Source organism: Pollachius pollachius (genome assembly GCF_949987615.1).
Source record: "Pollachius pollachius genome assembly, chromosome: 4".
NCBI lineage: Eukaryota > Metazoa > Chordata > Actinopteri > Gadiformes > Gadidae > Pollachius > Pollachius pollachius.
The window spans coordinates 28,875,383-28,891,519 of NC_136937.1; the positions used below are offsets into that span (position 1 = coordinate 28,875,383).

Below are 16,137 nucleotides of genomic sequence, written 5' to 3' on the forward strand. Positions count from 1 at the left end.
TGTGTGTGTGTGTGTGTGTGTGTGTGTGTGTGTGTGTGTGTGTGTGTGTGTGTGTGTGTGTGTGTGTGTGTGTGTGTGTGTCCGTGTGTGCAGCCACTAAGTTAACAGCTGCCATGTTGTTGGATAAGGGTGTGTTGTTCTTTGATTTAACTCCCGTTACGACATGGGGAGTCTGGACGTTGAGCTGTAACGTGGCTTGAGGACCTGGATTGTCATTGGTCGACTTTATCACAGTGTGGTCTCTATCTATTTATCTATATTTATATAAACAGTATAAAAAGATAATCTCTCCATCGATATCTTGTTCTCTTTCTTTCTTTTGATCAGCCCTTCTGGTAAGAGTCGTTTGCGGACTAGTACTCGCACACATTTATACATTTATGAGGTTAAAGTCTGGGAGATAAGCCTTATAAAACTACCAGTGTTGACTCAATGTCAAATCACAAACCATAATAGCACATTTAACCTGGGCACAAAGAGAGAGGGTTGCTTTTATAAAGATTTTTGTGAAAAATACCAGCCTCAGGAAAAGTCAAGTCAGTTATTTTTTGTAAAGCTCTTAATATTAGTTACAGAGGCAAATCACTATTAAATCACCACAATGTCTCTGGTTTTTCACCAGCTCTTGGTCTGTGTTTTGTTGTGTTTCAAACATATTTGATCACATCGACGTTTTTGAATTACAGCGCATGAATACACCCAAATCCAGAGTGTGGAACTTGAACCGTTAGTGAACTGTGTCCGTGGGGGCGGAGCCAGGTGTTAGGGGAGGAACCAGGAGTAAGGAGAGGAGAGGACGTCTTGTTAAGGAAATACAACTTAAGGTTCATTGAAACCAAAGCCAGCCGACGTGGAAGCAGTACTGTCTGTGAGGAGAAAAATAAATCGCATTTTCAAAAAAAAAATGTCTGAGAGACAGAAACCACAAAACGGTGAGTGAAAAAGCACAACTTTGAGAGAAGTTAAAACCTCTTTTCCAGTTATGGTATTACAAAAAAAAGGGAATTGCTCAATACATAAACCTTGTCGTCTGTGTCTAGGAATGGCCTCTGCTAACACTTCCTGGTCTGAAGAGAACTTTTCATGTCCCATCTGTCTGGATGTGTTCAGCAGCCCAGTTACCACACCATGTGGACACAACTTCTGCAGAACCTGTATCGCAAAGTTCTGGGATGAACAAGTCCGGTACAAATGTCCTGTTTGCAACAAGATTTTCAACACAAGACCTGATCTACAGGTGAATATCCTCTTATCAGAGCTGGCCGCTCAGTTTAGAACATTCCTACGAGTAAAAGAGCAGCCTTGTGTGCAAACAGGAGAAGTTCCCTGTGACTTCTGTACTGGGACCCAGCTGAAGGCTGTGAAGTCCTGCCTAGTGTGTCTTATGTCTTTCTGCCAAACCCACCTGGAGCCACATCAGAGAGTCACAGTCTTGAAGAAACATCGGCTGGTCGAGCCTATGGACCGTCTGGAAGACAGGATGTGTAAGAAACACAACCAACTTCTGGAGGTCTTCTGCCAGAATGAACAGGTGTGTGTGTGTCAGTTCTGCCCAGAGACAGACCACAAGTCCCATCCTGTTGTACCTCTAAAGGAGGAATATGAAGTGAAGATGGCCCAGTTGGGGAAGATTGTGTCTGAAGTTCAGCAGATGATCCAGGAGAGAAAAATAAAGATTAAAGAGATCAAAGACACAGTAGAAATAAGCAAGAAAGACGCTGACAGAGAGATAGCCGATGGTGTGCAGGTCCTCACTGCTCTGATGCGCCACATTGAAACGTGCCGGGATGAAATCTATCGAACAGTTAGAGAGAAACATAAATCCACAGAGAAACAAGCTGAAGGCCTCATCAAAGAGATGGAAAAGGAAATAAAAGATCTGACCAATAGAAGCTCAGGGGTGAAGCAGCTGTCGCACACTAAAGACCACCTCCACTTCCTCCAGACCTTCAGATCACTGAAGGATCCTCCACCCACCAGGGACTGGATGACGGTGGAGGTCCGTCCTCCGTCATACGTAGGGACATTGAGGAGATCCCTGGAACAGCTGGAGGAGACACTGAACAAGGAGATGAAGAACCTGCGTGATGCTGAACTGAAGAGGGTCCAGCAGTATGAAGTAGATGTTACTCTGGATCCTGATACAGCTCATCCCAAGCTCACCCTCTCTGAGGATGGGAAACAAGTACATGATGGAGATTTAGTGAAGAAACTCCCAGACAACCCTAAGAGATTTACACAGCATGTATATGTTCTCACGAGGCAGAGCTTTTCCTCAGGGAGATTTTACTTTGAGGTCCAGGTTAAAGACAAGACTGCATGGTATGTAGGAGTGGCCAGAGAGTCCATCGACAGAAAATGTCAGACCATGTGGACCCCTGAGACGGGTTACTGGATTATTTTCTACTACAAGGATGGGTTGGTATTCACTGGAAACCCTGGTGTCCGTGTCCCTCTGAGAGCTGAGCTCCAGAAGGTGGGGGTGTTTGTTGATTATGATGAGGGTCTGGTCTCCTTCTACGATGTGGGAGCCAGGGTCCATATCTACTCTGCTACTGGCTGCATCTTTACTGAGCCTCTCTATCCATTCCTTTGCCCATGCAACAATGATTATAAAGGTAACAACTCTGCCCCTATGATCATCTCACCTGTCAATCAAACAGACTAGGACATTTGTTTGATAGTAAAATAATCAAACAACCAATACAACTAATGTTGTTTCCTGAATTAGAATCTCTACTATATGAGATCTGAGATAACTGCTTTGATGTTTGACTGCTGTCCTTTAACAAGGATGAATTCAATAAGATAATAACCATAACTTTCATTAAATATAACCCATGATTACATTACATATACATTTATGATCAATGTCTGATTTATAGAATGTTTTATATGTTTACCAATATCAAATTATAATTTTTTGCAGCAAGTAGAAAATGTTGAAAATGTCTAATTTAAAAAAAAAGAAGATTTTATTTGTTTATATTTCTCAATTATGAATGATAACAATCAAATTAATGTTTGATTTTTATTTCAATAAAAATGTTCTAAAGGAGGAATGGGGTCATTTTCTGTGGAATAGGTACATTCTGAGTACAATATTTATTCATTAGAATAGGTACATTCTCCTTACTCTCCCTCGCTTTCTCCCATTCTCTCTCTCTCTCTCTCTCTCTCTCTCTCTCTCTCTCTCTCTCTCTCTCTCTCTCTCTCTTTCTCTCTCTCGCTTTTCCTCCCCTCTAAGTTCCTTGTCCCTCATACAATGCAGTAGGAAGTGGTCTTCTCTCCCACTCTCCTTGGGACAGAATGGACCCAGCCTGTCTCCTCAAGGGTGGCCAGGCCTGTCTGTGAATGTGTGTGTGTGTGTGTGTGTGTGTGTGTGTGTGTGTGTGTGTGTGTGTGTGTGTGTGTGTGTGTGTGTGTGTGTGTGTGTGTGTGTGTGCGTGTGAGACCCACTTCTACCATCAGGGGGTGCACTAGTACTTCAAACCGGGCAAACTTTCCAAAAGGAAATCCCCCACTGACCAGACTGTGTCGCGGCCTGCTGCTCTCAGCTCTGCTGCTCGTGTGTGCTCTGTGCGCGTGCACATCGGGGAGAGTTCCTGCAGCAGCGTAGCGCCAATGAATAGCTCTTTGCTCTCTGTTTCTGTTGAACATCGGATCGGGGTTGGATAGAAAGTATTCGGGGATGCCCCGGAAAACTGGCTAGATCAACACCGATGAATCCCAGTTACAGTTGCAAATAACCTCTAAATCACCACAATCGGTCTCGTTCTGCACCGCGTATATATATATATATATATATATATATATATATATATATATATATATATATATATATTTACACACACACACACACACAATATGGGAATGGGAGCGTTTCTTTGACTTTTTCCTGCTCTACAGAACGGAGAGAGAGAGAGAGAGAGAGAGAGAGAGAGAGAGAGAGAGAGAGAGAGAGATAGAGAGAGAGCACTTCAGAAGGATTGTGCGCAGATAGTAGGCTACAGTGCAACCTATTTAATAATAATAATAATGTTGATACATTTTATTTATGGGCGCCTTTCTTGACACTCAAGGTCACCTTACAAAATCACCACAACAACAACAACAACAACAACAACAACAACAACAACAACAACATAATTAAACAGTGTACAAGAGAAAAGAGTGGGGTCATTCTAGTCCCAAGAATGCAACTGAATTAAAGGGAGCAGGCTTGTCTGAATATATACGTTTTCAGGGGAGATTTGGAAGTGATAATGGAACTGAAGTGTTGGATGTCATGAGGCCGAGAGTTCCAGAGGTGGGGGGCTGAGCGACTGAATGCTCTTGACCCCTTGGTAACCGGGCGAGCAGGTGGGAGGGTGAGCTGGATGGAGGAAGACGATCTGAGAGAACGGGTGGGTGTCTTGATATGGAGGAGCTTGGTAAGATACTGAGGGAGGGGGTTTTAGTAATGATACGGGCTGCAGAGTTTTGTACCAGTTATAATTTATGTATGGACTTAGCAGGTCAACCAAAGAGGAGAGAGTTGCAGTACTCCAAACGCGATGCGACCAGGGTGTGAACCAGACTTTCAGCACTGTATGGGGAGAGAGATGGGCGCAGGCGAGAGATGTTACGTAGATGGAAGTAAGCTGAAGTAAGCGGAATGGATGATTGCAGTTATAAGAGGGGTCAGGGATTGAATGCAACCTTTAACCAGTATTGTAGGGAGAGGATCAAGTTGGCAAGTTGATGGTTTAGATTTGCAGACAAGGTCGGAAATTTCAGCAGCAGAGGGGAGGTTAAAGTCAGAGAATGAACGGGAAAAAACTATTTGAAAGTCACGGGAGGGTAGGATGGTTGAGATCAGGGGGCCTAACTGCCTATGAATTTGATCAATTTTAGCATTAAAAAATGTCATAATGGAATTACAGGAGTCAGTGGAGTAAAAATGGGGAGCGAGAGAGTCCGGTGTGCGTAGCATTTTGTGAACCAGGGAGAACAGTGCTTGAGAGTTTCCAGTACCTAACCTGATTATTTCTGCATAATAGTTGGATTTTGCGTTGGTCAGAGAATCCTTACAGAAGAGGAAATGGGTAGTGAACATTTCCTTGTGGATGGTACGCCCAGTCTTCCTATAGAGGCGTTCCAGTTGGCGACCTCTGGCTTTCAGTTGGCGAAGGTCAAGAGTAAACCAAGGTGCAGATTGTGTAAATGAAACGGTTTGTGATTTAAAAGGAGCCAGGGTATCCAGGAGACTGGGAAGGCCACTGTTGTAGTGACTGAGCAGTTCATCAGGGGTGGAGGTAAAGTGGATGCTTGGAAGATTAGAAATGCCAGTTTAGTTTTGAATAGTGTCACCTTAACATTAAATGAGATTAACATATGATCGGAGATGGGAAGATCAGATGCAGGATAATTAAAAGGAGTGACACCAGAGCAGCAGAGTAGATCCAGGATATGGCCTTTTGAATGCGTGGGAAAATCAATAAACTGCTGCAAATAGAAACTGTCAAGGCATGATACAAAGTCTTTTGTGGTCAGGATTTCAGCTGTCTATCGGGTTAGATCGGCGTGCGCAGCTTCCTAGCCCCTCCATTGACAATGGCGTCACCATTGCTGGGGGTTCGCGTGGACCTCAGAGCCCGTATTGTACAGGGGTTTCTCCCGTAATAGGTCCATTGGTCTCTCCGACAGAGGCTCTTTCGGGACCGATCCCCTGGCATTGCCTGAGAATATTCTTTATGAGAGATGCAGGTTGTCATCAGAGGTTATTTGCTATTTGATTGTCCTTGTTGGACCTTATGTAGACAATGCTTACTGTTGCGCATTGTGTCCCCGTGAGAGAGTGGTAGAGTGGCGGCAGCTTGTCAGTCTTGAATTTCTGCGTGCGGGGTTCGTCACCCAAGTTTTCTTCACATTTATATGAAGCTTAAAAAGTCCCAATTCTCATGCATATGGAACACTCATTCACTAAAGGTTATGGAATTACATTTTTGGGTTATTTCGAACTTCAACCCATATTCGAAAGGCCGTGCTGGCACCACATCTATGGGGGTAGAAGGCATGATGATAAGTTATACTAATCAACTACGCCATCGCCTCTACCTCTCAGCGGTTGAAAACATATGCGATACATTTCTTACACAGGGTGTATTTAAAGTGAATTCCCTAAATTAAAGATTAAGGCAGGTTGGACGTTGCTAATGCATTTTGAAATCCTCATCACTCTATTGGGATTAAACAATTCTGCATTTGGCATAGTTATTTTATGGACAATATGCAGAATCTTTTCACTAATAAGCTTTTATATAGACTGCTTGATCTATCCAGTTTGTAAAGGTGATTAAAATGACGCGATAAACGCCCCTTTCACGTGAACGCGCATTGAACCTAAAGCGGAAAAACCTTGATCGACTAATTGAATCCTAAGTGAGCTTTGTAGTACCATTTAACTCTGATTGCGAGTTGTGTCTCTGACGAGCCAGGTTTTTCCAAGAAAGCCTGGGTATGTTCAGCGAGGCTCGTAGTATACCCCACCGGTTGCCTACGTTTAGACTTATCAAAGTTGTTTACCTCTATAGGCGTGGTTCCCGAACGGTCTCTTAGGAGCCTTCTAAGGAAACACTCCTTACGTCGTTCGTAAATGGCGCTGTCCAGAAAGAACGTGCTGAAATCGATTGCTCGGAGATCGAGTTTCCATTTCATGCGCATGACAGCGTCATGCGCATTGCAGTCTTTGCGAATAAAGCATTGCTCAAAATCTTTCTAGTAGGCCTAAACATTTATTTAACCATGGGAATACATAGCATAGCCAACAGCGGAGGAGATTGAGGCAATCACATCCTTAATTACATCTGTCGCAGCCATTCAAATAAGGCTATTGATTTTCTGTTAACAAAAGGTGTCTGACTTGTTGATTATTTATGAAAATAGACATTTTGAAATGAAAGCTAAATTTTAAATATAATTTTAGCTTATTATATAATACTGTTTAGGCTGAGACTGCTTTGTTTTTTGTTATCTGTAAGGGTCTATGTGCAGACTTTGCGCACCTCACGGCCAGTGTGTGTTTGTCAGGTGAAAACTAAATGTCAAGGGAAAGAGGCGGTGGTTGAAACCACTTATTACGTACACTTGTTTCTTTTAATGGTTTATTCATTTCCCAGTATAATTTCCCTTATCAAGAATACAGTTTTGTTCAATGTTTTTTTTTTTTTTTGAAGTTGTGAGTTTTTGAATAAATCGATTCAATATCAGTGAAATGGTGAATGCATAATGTCTTATGTTAAACATCCAATAATCAACTACACGCCCCCCGCCCCCCATCCCGCTGCGTTGGTTAAAGTTGTAATGTTGATTGTTGACCAACTTCCACGATCATTTGAGAATGAGAAGGAGGGACTGACTCAGTCTGACTCAGCTGAGAACCGTGCATTCCATGATTCGATTCACCGCTACCGGAAACTCGACTGAACGAACGAACGCTTCTCAACGATTCTTCTTGGCAAACTGACCGAGGCAAACAGAATCAAGGAAAATAATCATTGAATCAATCAACAGCGAGCAGCATGGGAAGGATGAGGCGGGAGGCTGCCTTTGTTATCACCTATGACAGTTGAACCCCCAGAATCCCTTGCGGCTCCGGGACAAGCGTCCACACCCGTGGTGGCTACATTATTATTGATATAGTTTTGATATGTTTTGATGTTGTATACTTTCTGCCCCCATCATAACATGTTGTAACTAGAATAAGCCAAGTCTAGATCGTCTCAAAATGTTCAATATTCGTCTCCACCCCCGTCCACATCTTCCTCCACACACACACACACACACACACACACACACACACACACACACACACACACACACACACACACACACACACACACAGTGAAAGTTGAAACGTCAGTGAACTGTGTCCATGGGGGAGGAGCCAGATGTTGGAAGGGAGAGGAGAGGACGTCTTTCCCAGGAAACGAAACTTAAGCTTCCCAGAAACCAAAACCACTCAAAATTGAAGCAGCTCTTTCGTTCCAGTGGAAAACAAGATGCATTTCTGAACAGACTGTCTGGCAGAAAGAAAAAAACAAGGTGAGTAAAACAGCACAACTTTCAGATAATTTTAAAATAAATCTCTCTTCCATTATGGAATTAGAAATAGATAATTGCTCAATACATGAACCTTGTCGTCTGTGTCTAGGAATGGCCTCTTCTAACACGTCCTGGTCTGAAGAGAACTTTTCATGTTCCATTTGTCTGGATGTGTTAAGCAGTCCAGTTACCACACCATGTGGACACAACTTCTGCAGAGCCTGCATTACAAAGTACTGGGATGAAGAAGTTAAGTACAAATGTCCTGTTTGCAACAAGCTTTTCGACACAAGACCTGATCTACAGGTCAATATCCTCTTATCAGAGATGGTTGATCGGTTTGGAACTTCTGTACGGGCAAAAGAGCAGCCTTGTGTTGGACCAGCAGAAGTTCCCTGTGACGTCTGTACTGGGACCCAGCTGAAGGCTGTGAAGTCCTGCCTTGTGTGTTTTATGTCTTTCTGCCAAATCCACCTGGAGCCACATCAGAGAGTCGCAGTCCTGAAGAAACATCGGCTGGTCGAGCCTATGGACCATCTGGAAGAAAGGATGTGTAAGAAACACAACCGACTTCTGGAGCTCTTCTGCCAGACTGAACAGGCGAGTGTGTGTCAGTTTTGCAAAGAGAAAGACCACATGTCCCATCCTGTTGTACCTCTTAAGGAGGAATATGAAGTTAAGAGGGCCCAGCTGGAGAAAATAGAGGCTGAAGTTCAGCAGATGATCCAGGAGAGACAAGGAAATATTCAGGAGATTAAAGACACAGTTAAACACAGCAAAGCAGACGCATACAGAGAGATAACCGATGGAGTGCAGATCCTCACTGATCTGATGCGCTGCATTGAAAAGTGCCAGGATGATCTCAACCGAAAGGTTAAAGAGAGACTGAAATCCACAGAGAAACAAGCTGAAGACCTCATCAAAAAGCTGGAGCAGGAAATAGAATATCTGGCCAATAGAAGCTCAGAGATGAAGCAGCTCTCACACACCAAAGACCACCTCCACTTCGTCCAGGCCTTCAGATCCCTGAAGAATCCTCCACCCAAAAGGACCTGGAGGATGGTGGAGGTCCGTCCTCCGTCATGCGTAGGGACCTTGAGGAGATCCCTGGATCAGCTGGAGGAGACACTGAACATGGAGATGAAGAAGCTGCGTGATGGTGAACTGAAGAGGGTCCAGCAGTATGAAGTAGATGTGACTCTGGATCCTGATACAGCTCATCCCAAGCTCATCCTGTCTGAGGATGGGAAACAAGTACATCATGGAGGTGTAGTGAAGAAACTCAGAGACAACCCTAAGAGATTTACAAAAAAGATACATGTGCTCACAAAGCAGAGCTTCTCCTCTGGGGGATTTTATTTTGAGGTCCAGGTTAAAGACAAGACTACATGGTGTTTAGGAGTGGCCATGGAGTCCATCAAAAGAAAAGGTAATATTATAGAGACCCCTGAGACAGGTTACTGGACTGTCTTCTCCTACAAGGATGTGTTGGTATTTAATGATGACCCTGCTGTCCGTCTCCCTCTGAGAGCTGAGCTCCAGAAGGTGGGGGTGTTTGTTGATTATGATGAGGGTCTGGTCTCCTTCTATGATGTGGAAGCCAGGGTTCAGATCTACTCTGCTACTGACTGCACCTTTACTAAGCCTCTCTATCCAATCCTCTGTCCAGGTTACTGTTATTTTGGAGGTGTGAACTCTTCCCCCCTGATCATTTCACCCGTCAATCAAACAGACTAGGACCATTGTTTGATAATAAAATAATCAAACAACCAAAACAACTAATGTTATTTCATGAATTAGAATCTCTACAATCTGAGATCTGAGTGTACTGCATTAATGTTGTACTGTTGTTATTTGAAAAGGAAAATTTAATTACGAAAATAACTAAAAATTAAGAAAGTGACTAATATAAAATATATCCCATTGTAAATGATAGTTACAGTATGTACTTCATTGTCTTTTTTCTCATGTTTTTAAAGGTTTATGGCTATACAATTGTTTATGGTTCAGTTATGTATAGCTAGTTTCAGGGATTAATGTGCATCATAATAATCTAATCCTTACTTTTCTTCTGAATCATGAATAACGACACAATAAAATGTATGAATGTATGACTTTTCTGAATTATATAAAAAAGGAAAAACTGCTGATGGGCCGATTACTTTTAATGTCAACAACCCAACATGTGTTGCACATTAACACAAAGGTCACATTACATGTAAAGATTCTCCGCAATTGTGTGAGTACCGTGACTTTATCTTGTCATCTCTCCTCTCCTCTCATTCTCTTTTCTTAGTTTATCCTCTCTCCTTCCTCTCTCTTCTCTTTATCCTCTCTCATATCTCTGCTATCCTTTCTAGCTCACCTAAGATTGTGTTAATATGTTGCCTTGCATACACATTACATGTGTGTAAAATACCCGTTTGACTCGTCTTCGCTATAGTCTACTACCTGTGTCCTGGCGCATAAAAGTAGCAGGCCCGTAATCAGTGTTATGAGCGACACCGAGTGGCGGGGGCGGGTATCACCACAGAGGGGCGGAACCTTTTTTGTGGGACCGTAATCCTAGTATTTTGTAGTACACTTAATTGGACCATTTATTTCATATTGTGAGAAAATGAGACCCTTTTTATTTTATTTTTTCCATTTTACTGCATGATTAAGGTGCAAACTACTTTCTTTCTTTCTTAATTTCTTTTGTAAGAAGAGTAAGAGTCGACTGCGGTCTCGTTCTCAAACACAGTATTGCATCGTCGAATTACACGAAATTGTTAAATTAATGCAACGTGTATTGGCTTATGGCGTCAGCTTGGTGGCCGGTGTGTCGAGGATAGCCGCAGCAGACAGACTGGAAGACGTCTTCCTCTGTCGCTCTCCAAGGCGCTGAACTTCGGCCGAGTGATGACGTCACACGCTTTGGACAAGCCACCGACCGCGTGGTTTAGGGAATCACCCCGGTGTACATACTCCATTTAAAAAGATCTACAAATGTGAAACACTTTGCAGGAAGAACTACCAGTACTGAATGTGATGAGATAAGAAAAATAAAGCATAGAATTTTTGACAGACTTTTTGTGCTGTACAAAGTCACCGTGATTCACCGTTTATTGAAATGAAAAACAAACTTAAATATAAGTAGGGTGTGCAGCGCAAGCACAACGCCAGCAGACATGGCCTTTATAGGGAGCTCAAAGCAAACAAAATTGAATATTTCGGAGCAAGGGCGTAGGAACCGGGGGGGACGGAGGGGACGTGTCCCCTCCAATATTGGAGACAGGCGCATTTGTCCCACCTAAAAATTATACCGGGGGGGAGAAAAATATTTTATTTTATTTTGAAAGCGCAACACAGCGTCTTGTCACCGCTTCTTATTCTAAAAAACTGGATGATTGAGCGTGCAATTAAAGAATTGATTTGATATTCATCAGTTCATTACTGCCATTCAAAATATGTTTTCCTTTACATTTACAAATGTATCTCTTTAGTAGAATAAAATATATTTGTGAATTTTTTCAGTGTAGTTAATTTACGACATATTTCTGTTCAAACCATTAACGGATCTGTCAGGTTTCCGATATGTGTCCCCCCCAATGTTAAACTCATTCCTACGCCCCTGTTTCGGATGATTTGGGAGGAGCAGCACCCAAAGAAAACCCACAATAACTCATTGTTGAGCAACCTCATTGCTAACCATGTAACCCTCATTTGTGTTAAATGTTGTGTCATCTAATGTGTTATAACGCCAACTAAGGTCTTTTAAAAGGGTCATATTATGAAAACAACACTTTTCCTGGGATTTGGGGTGTTGTTTTTACAATCATACAATCTATGTAAAAAGTCCTTACATGATTTTTTGAATGAGATATGCATTTCTGAAAGCACCCCGCCTACAGTTACCAAACGAGCGAGTCAGTTTCGGCGCCCTCTCCTACGTAGGCAGAGGGCACATTTGAATATTACCTCCCACTTCCCCACGCCCCTCCGAGCAGAGCATAGCTAAGATTTTGTGGACCAGCAGACGAGCAGCTCCGACGGGGGGGAGCTCGGCAGCAGCCCGGCAGCTCAGCTCCGGGAGTACAATCCCTTTCTCCGGCGGAGAAAGGGATTCAGGGTGCAGCTCTGGGTGCAGGTCAGGGTGCAGGTCAGGGTGCAGGTCAGGGTGCAGGTCAGGGTGCAGCTCTCCGGAGCTGCACCCCCCAGGAATGGCCTCTGCTAAGACTTCCTGGTCTGAGGAGAACTTTTCGTGTCCCATCTGTGTGGATGTGTTCAGCAGCCCAGTTTCCACACCATGTGGACACAACTTCTGCAGAACCTGTATTACTAAGTTCTGGGACGAACAAGTCCAGTACAAATGTCCTGTTTGCAACAAGCTTTATCAAGCTAGACCCTATCTACGAGTCAATACCTTCTTATCAGAGCTGTCCCCTCAGTTTAGAACATCTGTAAGAGTGAAAGAGCAGCTTTATGTTAAACCAGCAGAAGTTCCCTGTGACGTCTGTATAGGGACCCAGCTGAAGGCTATGTCCTGCCGAGTGTGTCTTATCCCTTACTGCCAAACATACCTGGAGCCAAATCAGAGAGTCGCAGGCCTGAAGAAACATCGGCTGGTCAAGCCTATGGACCATCTGGAAGCCGGGATGTGTAAGAAACACGACTGACTTCTGGAGCTCTTCTGCCAGATTGAACAAGTGTGTGTCTGTCAGTTCTGCCCAGAGACAGACCACAAGTCCCATCCTGTTGTACCTCTAAAGGAGGAATATGAAGTGAAGACGGCCCAGCTGGGGAAGATTGAGGCTGGAGTTCAGCAGACGATCCAGCAGAGAAAACCAAAGATTAAGGAGATCTAAGACACAGTAGACATGAGCAAGAAAGATGCAGACAGAGATATAGCTGATGGTGGGCAGGTCTTCACTGCTTTGATAGGCACGTGACTTAGTAGATGTGACTCTGGATCCTGATACAGCTCATCCCAAGCTGACCCACTCTGAGGATGGGAAACAAGTACATGATGGAGATGTAGTGAAGGAACTCCCAGACAACCCAAAGAGATTTACACAGCATGTATATGTTCTCACGAGGCAGAGCTTCTCCTCAGGGAGATTTTACTTTGAGGTTCAGGTTAAAGACAAGACTGCATGGTATATAGGAGTGGCCAGAGAGTCCATTGACAGAAAATGTCAGACCATGTGGACCCCTGAGACAGGTTACTGGATTATTTTCTACTACAACGATGGGTTGGTATTCACTGGTAACCCTGCTGTCCATGTCCCTCTGAGAGCTGAGCTCCAGAAGGTGGGGGTGTTTGTTGATTATGATGAGGGTCTGGTCTCCTTCTATGATGTGGAAGCCAGGGTTCATATCTACTCTGCTACTGGCTGCACCTTTAGTGAGCCTCTCTATCCATTCCTCAGCCCAGGTCTCTATGATTTTGAAGGTAACAACTTTGCCCCCCTGATCATCTCAACTGTTGTTGTTGCCTTAATTAGAATCTCTACTATGTGAGATCTGAGAGAACTGTATTCATATCGTACTTTTCACTCTCATTTAACGGAGCAATACATTAAGCCACTAACTGTTAACTGTAAAAAATATTGAACACATTATAACTTATAAGACTACGCTATAATGTTCAATGTATTTTTATCTGAATGTTTTTTATATTTTTAATGATAAAAAATAAGAGATTTTAATAAAAATGTACTAAAAGTAGAATGGGGACATCTTCTTTGGAATAGGTACATTCTCAGTACAATATGTATTCAGTGGAATAGGTACATTCTCAGTACAATATAAGTTCTCAGTAGAATAGGTACATTATCAGGAAGGACACATTATAGGATGTATGGAAGAATTAAAATCACTGAGCAATTGCACAAGTTTGTAGCAGATGTGCCAATCAATGACTTTTTATGTACACCATGCATCAACCCAACATGTGTTCCACACTAAGACAACGGTCTACTACATGTACAGATCCCCCCCCCATGTGTGTGATTACTGTGACTTTGTCTTGTCAGCTCTCCTCTCCTCTCCATCCTCTCCTCTTAGTTTCTCCTCTCTCCTTCCTCTCTCTTCACTTCCTCCTCTCTCCTATCTCTGCTCTCCTTTATAGCTCATCCAGGGTTGTGTTAAAATATTGTCTTGCATACACATAACATGTGTGTAAATTCCCGTTTGACTCGTCTTCGCTATAGTCTACTACCTGTGCCCTGCGCATACAAGCAGCAGTCCCATAATCAGTGTTATGAGCGACCCCCAGTGGCAGGGCTGGGTATCACCACAGAGGGGCGGAACGTTCTTTGTGGGCCCCTAATCCTACTATTTTGTAGTACACTTAATTTGACTATTTATTTAATATCGTGAGACATTGGACATGGATAATTTTTTCACTTATTTTTTGCATTTCATCCCATGACTAAGGTACAAACGATAGCCACATGCCAGCCACTCATTAATTAATGACATCCTTAATGACCTGATACAGCTCAGGAGGTACAGCGGCTTGCCTGTAGCGAGTACATTCTGTACTGTGCGAGATGCAATAAGTCTCCCTAACATCGGGTGGTGCTAGTCCCGTTCCAGTAATCAAAAACACGAAAACAAGAAATGACGGAACGGAGTGTAGACCATTGATTATCAGATTAGAAAAACAAACCAATGCAATCAGCTCCTCCTCCATTTCTTTGGTCCACTCAGCCATGGCTTCGAAAAATATCAAAAACGCAATGCAACGACAAAGTGTAGTTTGTAACTCCTTCTCTGTTTAAGAAGTTTGTTTATCATCATCCCTTCCGTCCCACACACACACGCCTCTACCCGACATAAAATGAGCTGCTTTACCTGCTTGTAGAACTAACCGCCATTCCAAGTCGTTCATCCCCTCTGCAATTCGACTACTAAATGCTCCATAGTTGCGCATGTCTATCTGTTGTATGTTACTGTATGTACAACAAGCTGCTCAAACAAATCGCCCCTAGTGGGATTAATAAAGTTGCGTCGTATTGTATTGTATTATACAGCTGTAAACTGCCCCACATAACATTATCCACAGCAGTAAACTACCCAACATAACATTTTTTACAGCTGTAAACTACCCCACATAACATTATCTATCTCTTAACTACCCCACATAACATTATCTACGGCTGTAAACTGCCACACATAACATTATCAATCTGTAAACTACCCCACATAACATCAGTAAACTGCCCCACATTACACTATCTATCTGTAAACTACCCCACATAACATAAGATATCTGTAAACTACCCGACATAACATTATCTATCAGTAAATACCTTCATAAAATTATCAATCTGGAAACCCCCCCACATAACATTATCTACAACTGTAAACTACCCCAAATAACATTATCTATCTGTAAACTACCCCACATAACATTATCTACAGATGAAAACTTGTTAGAATGAAAATGGTAATAGTCAAAAATCGGAAATGTAAACACTCTAACCTCATTGTTGAAATTGGAAATAAGTGTCGATGGCCGGAAATGTTTGTAGACAGACGGGTGGAATAATCGTCGGGCCGTTTTGGGGCGGTTGGTGTCGACTGAGCTTTTGCTTTTTATTGCCCTGCCCTAGGCTGCTCATTATCAACACCATAGTAATCATTAGAGTGATCTAGTTTTAATGGGGCTGACTGGCCAAGTTGAAGTATGGAAAAGCCATCTCTCTATCTCGCTCTCTCTCTCTCACTCTCTCTCTCTCTCTGTCTCTATGTCTCTCTTTCTCTGTCTCTCCTTTTACTTTTTGTCCTTGTTCTGTTTAGCCTAGTTTTTGGCCCACTTCTGTTTGTAAGAACACAAATGGATTTCACAGGCCATAGTTTCTTTACCTTTCTATTCCGCGTCTTGTCTTTCACGTAGTTAATTTATCTGATTTGATAATATTGATTTATAGTTTGTATTGTTTAGTTAATAAATATAACAATTATAATAATAATACTAATAATAATAATAATAATATTATATCGTATTTAATAAAAGACATGGGATAGGCTACACTATGCCAACTATGCAATATGTTAATCTCT

General features: G+C 42.7%; 1 protein-coding gene across 1 annotated transcript in view; it reads left to right on the forward strand.

Annotated features, from left to right (window-relative positions):
- The window catches only part of LOC307074251 (uncharacterized protein), a 20,799-nt gene extending 9,560 nt beyond the window's left edge, over positions 1-11,239 (forward strand). The window contains exons 4-5 of the mRNA XM_079734269.1: positions 1,028-2,657; positions 8,195-11,239. Of these exons, the coding sequence (XP_079590395.1) occupies positions 1,028-2,657; positions 8,195-9,822 (3,258 nt within the window). The 3' untranslated portion in view covers positions 9,823-11,239. The remainder of the gene's footprint in view (positions 1-1,027; positions 2,658-8,194) is intronic.
- The last annotated feature ends 4,898 nt before the right edge of the window (positions 11,240-16,137 follow it).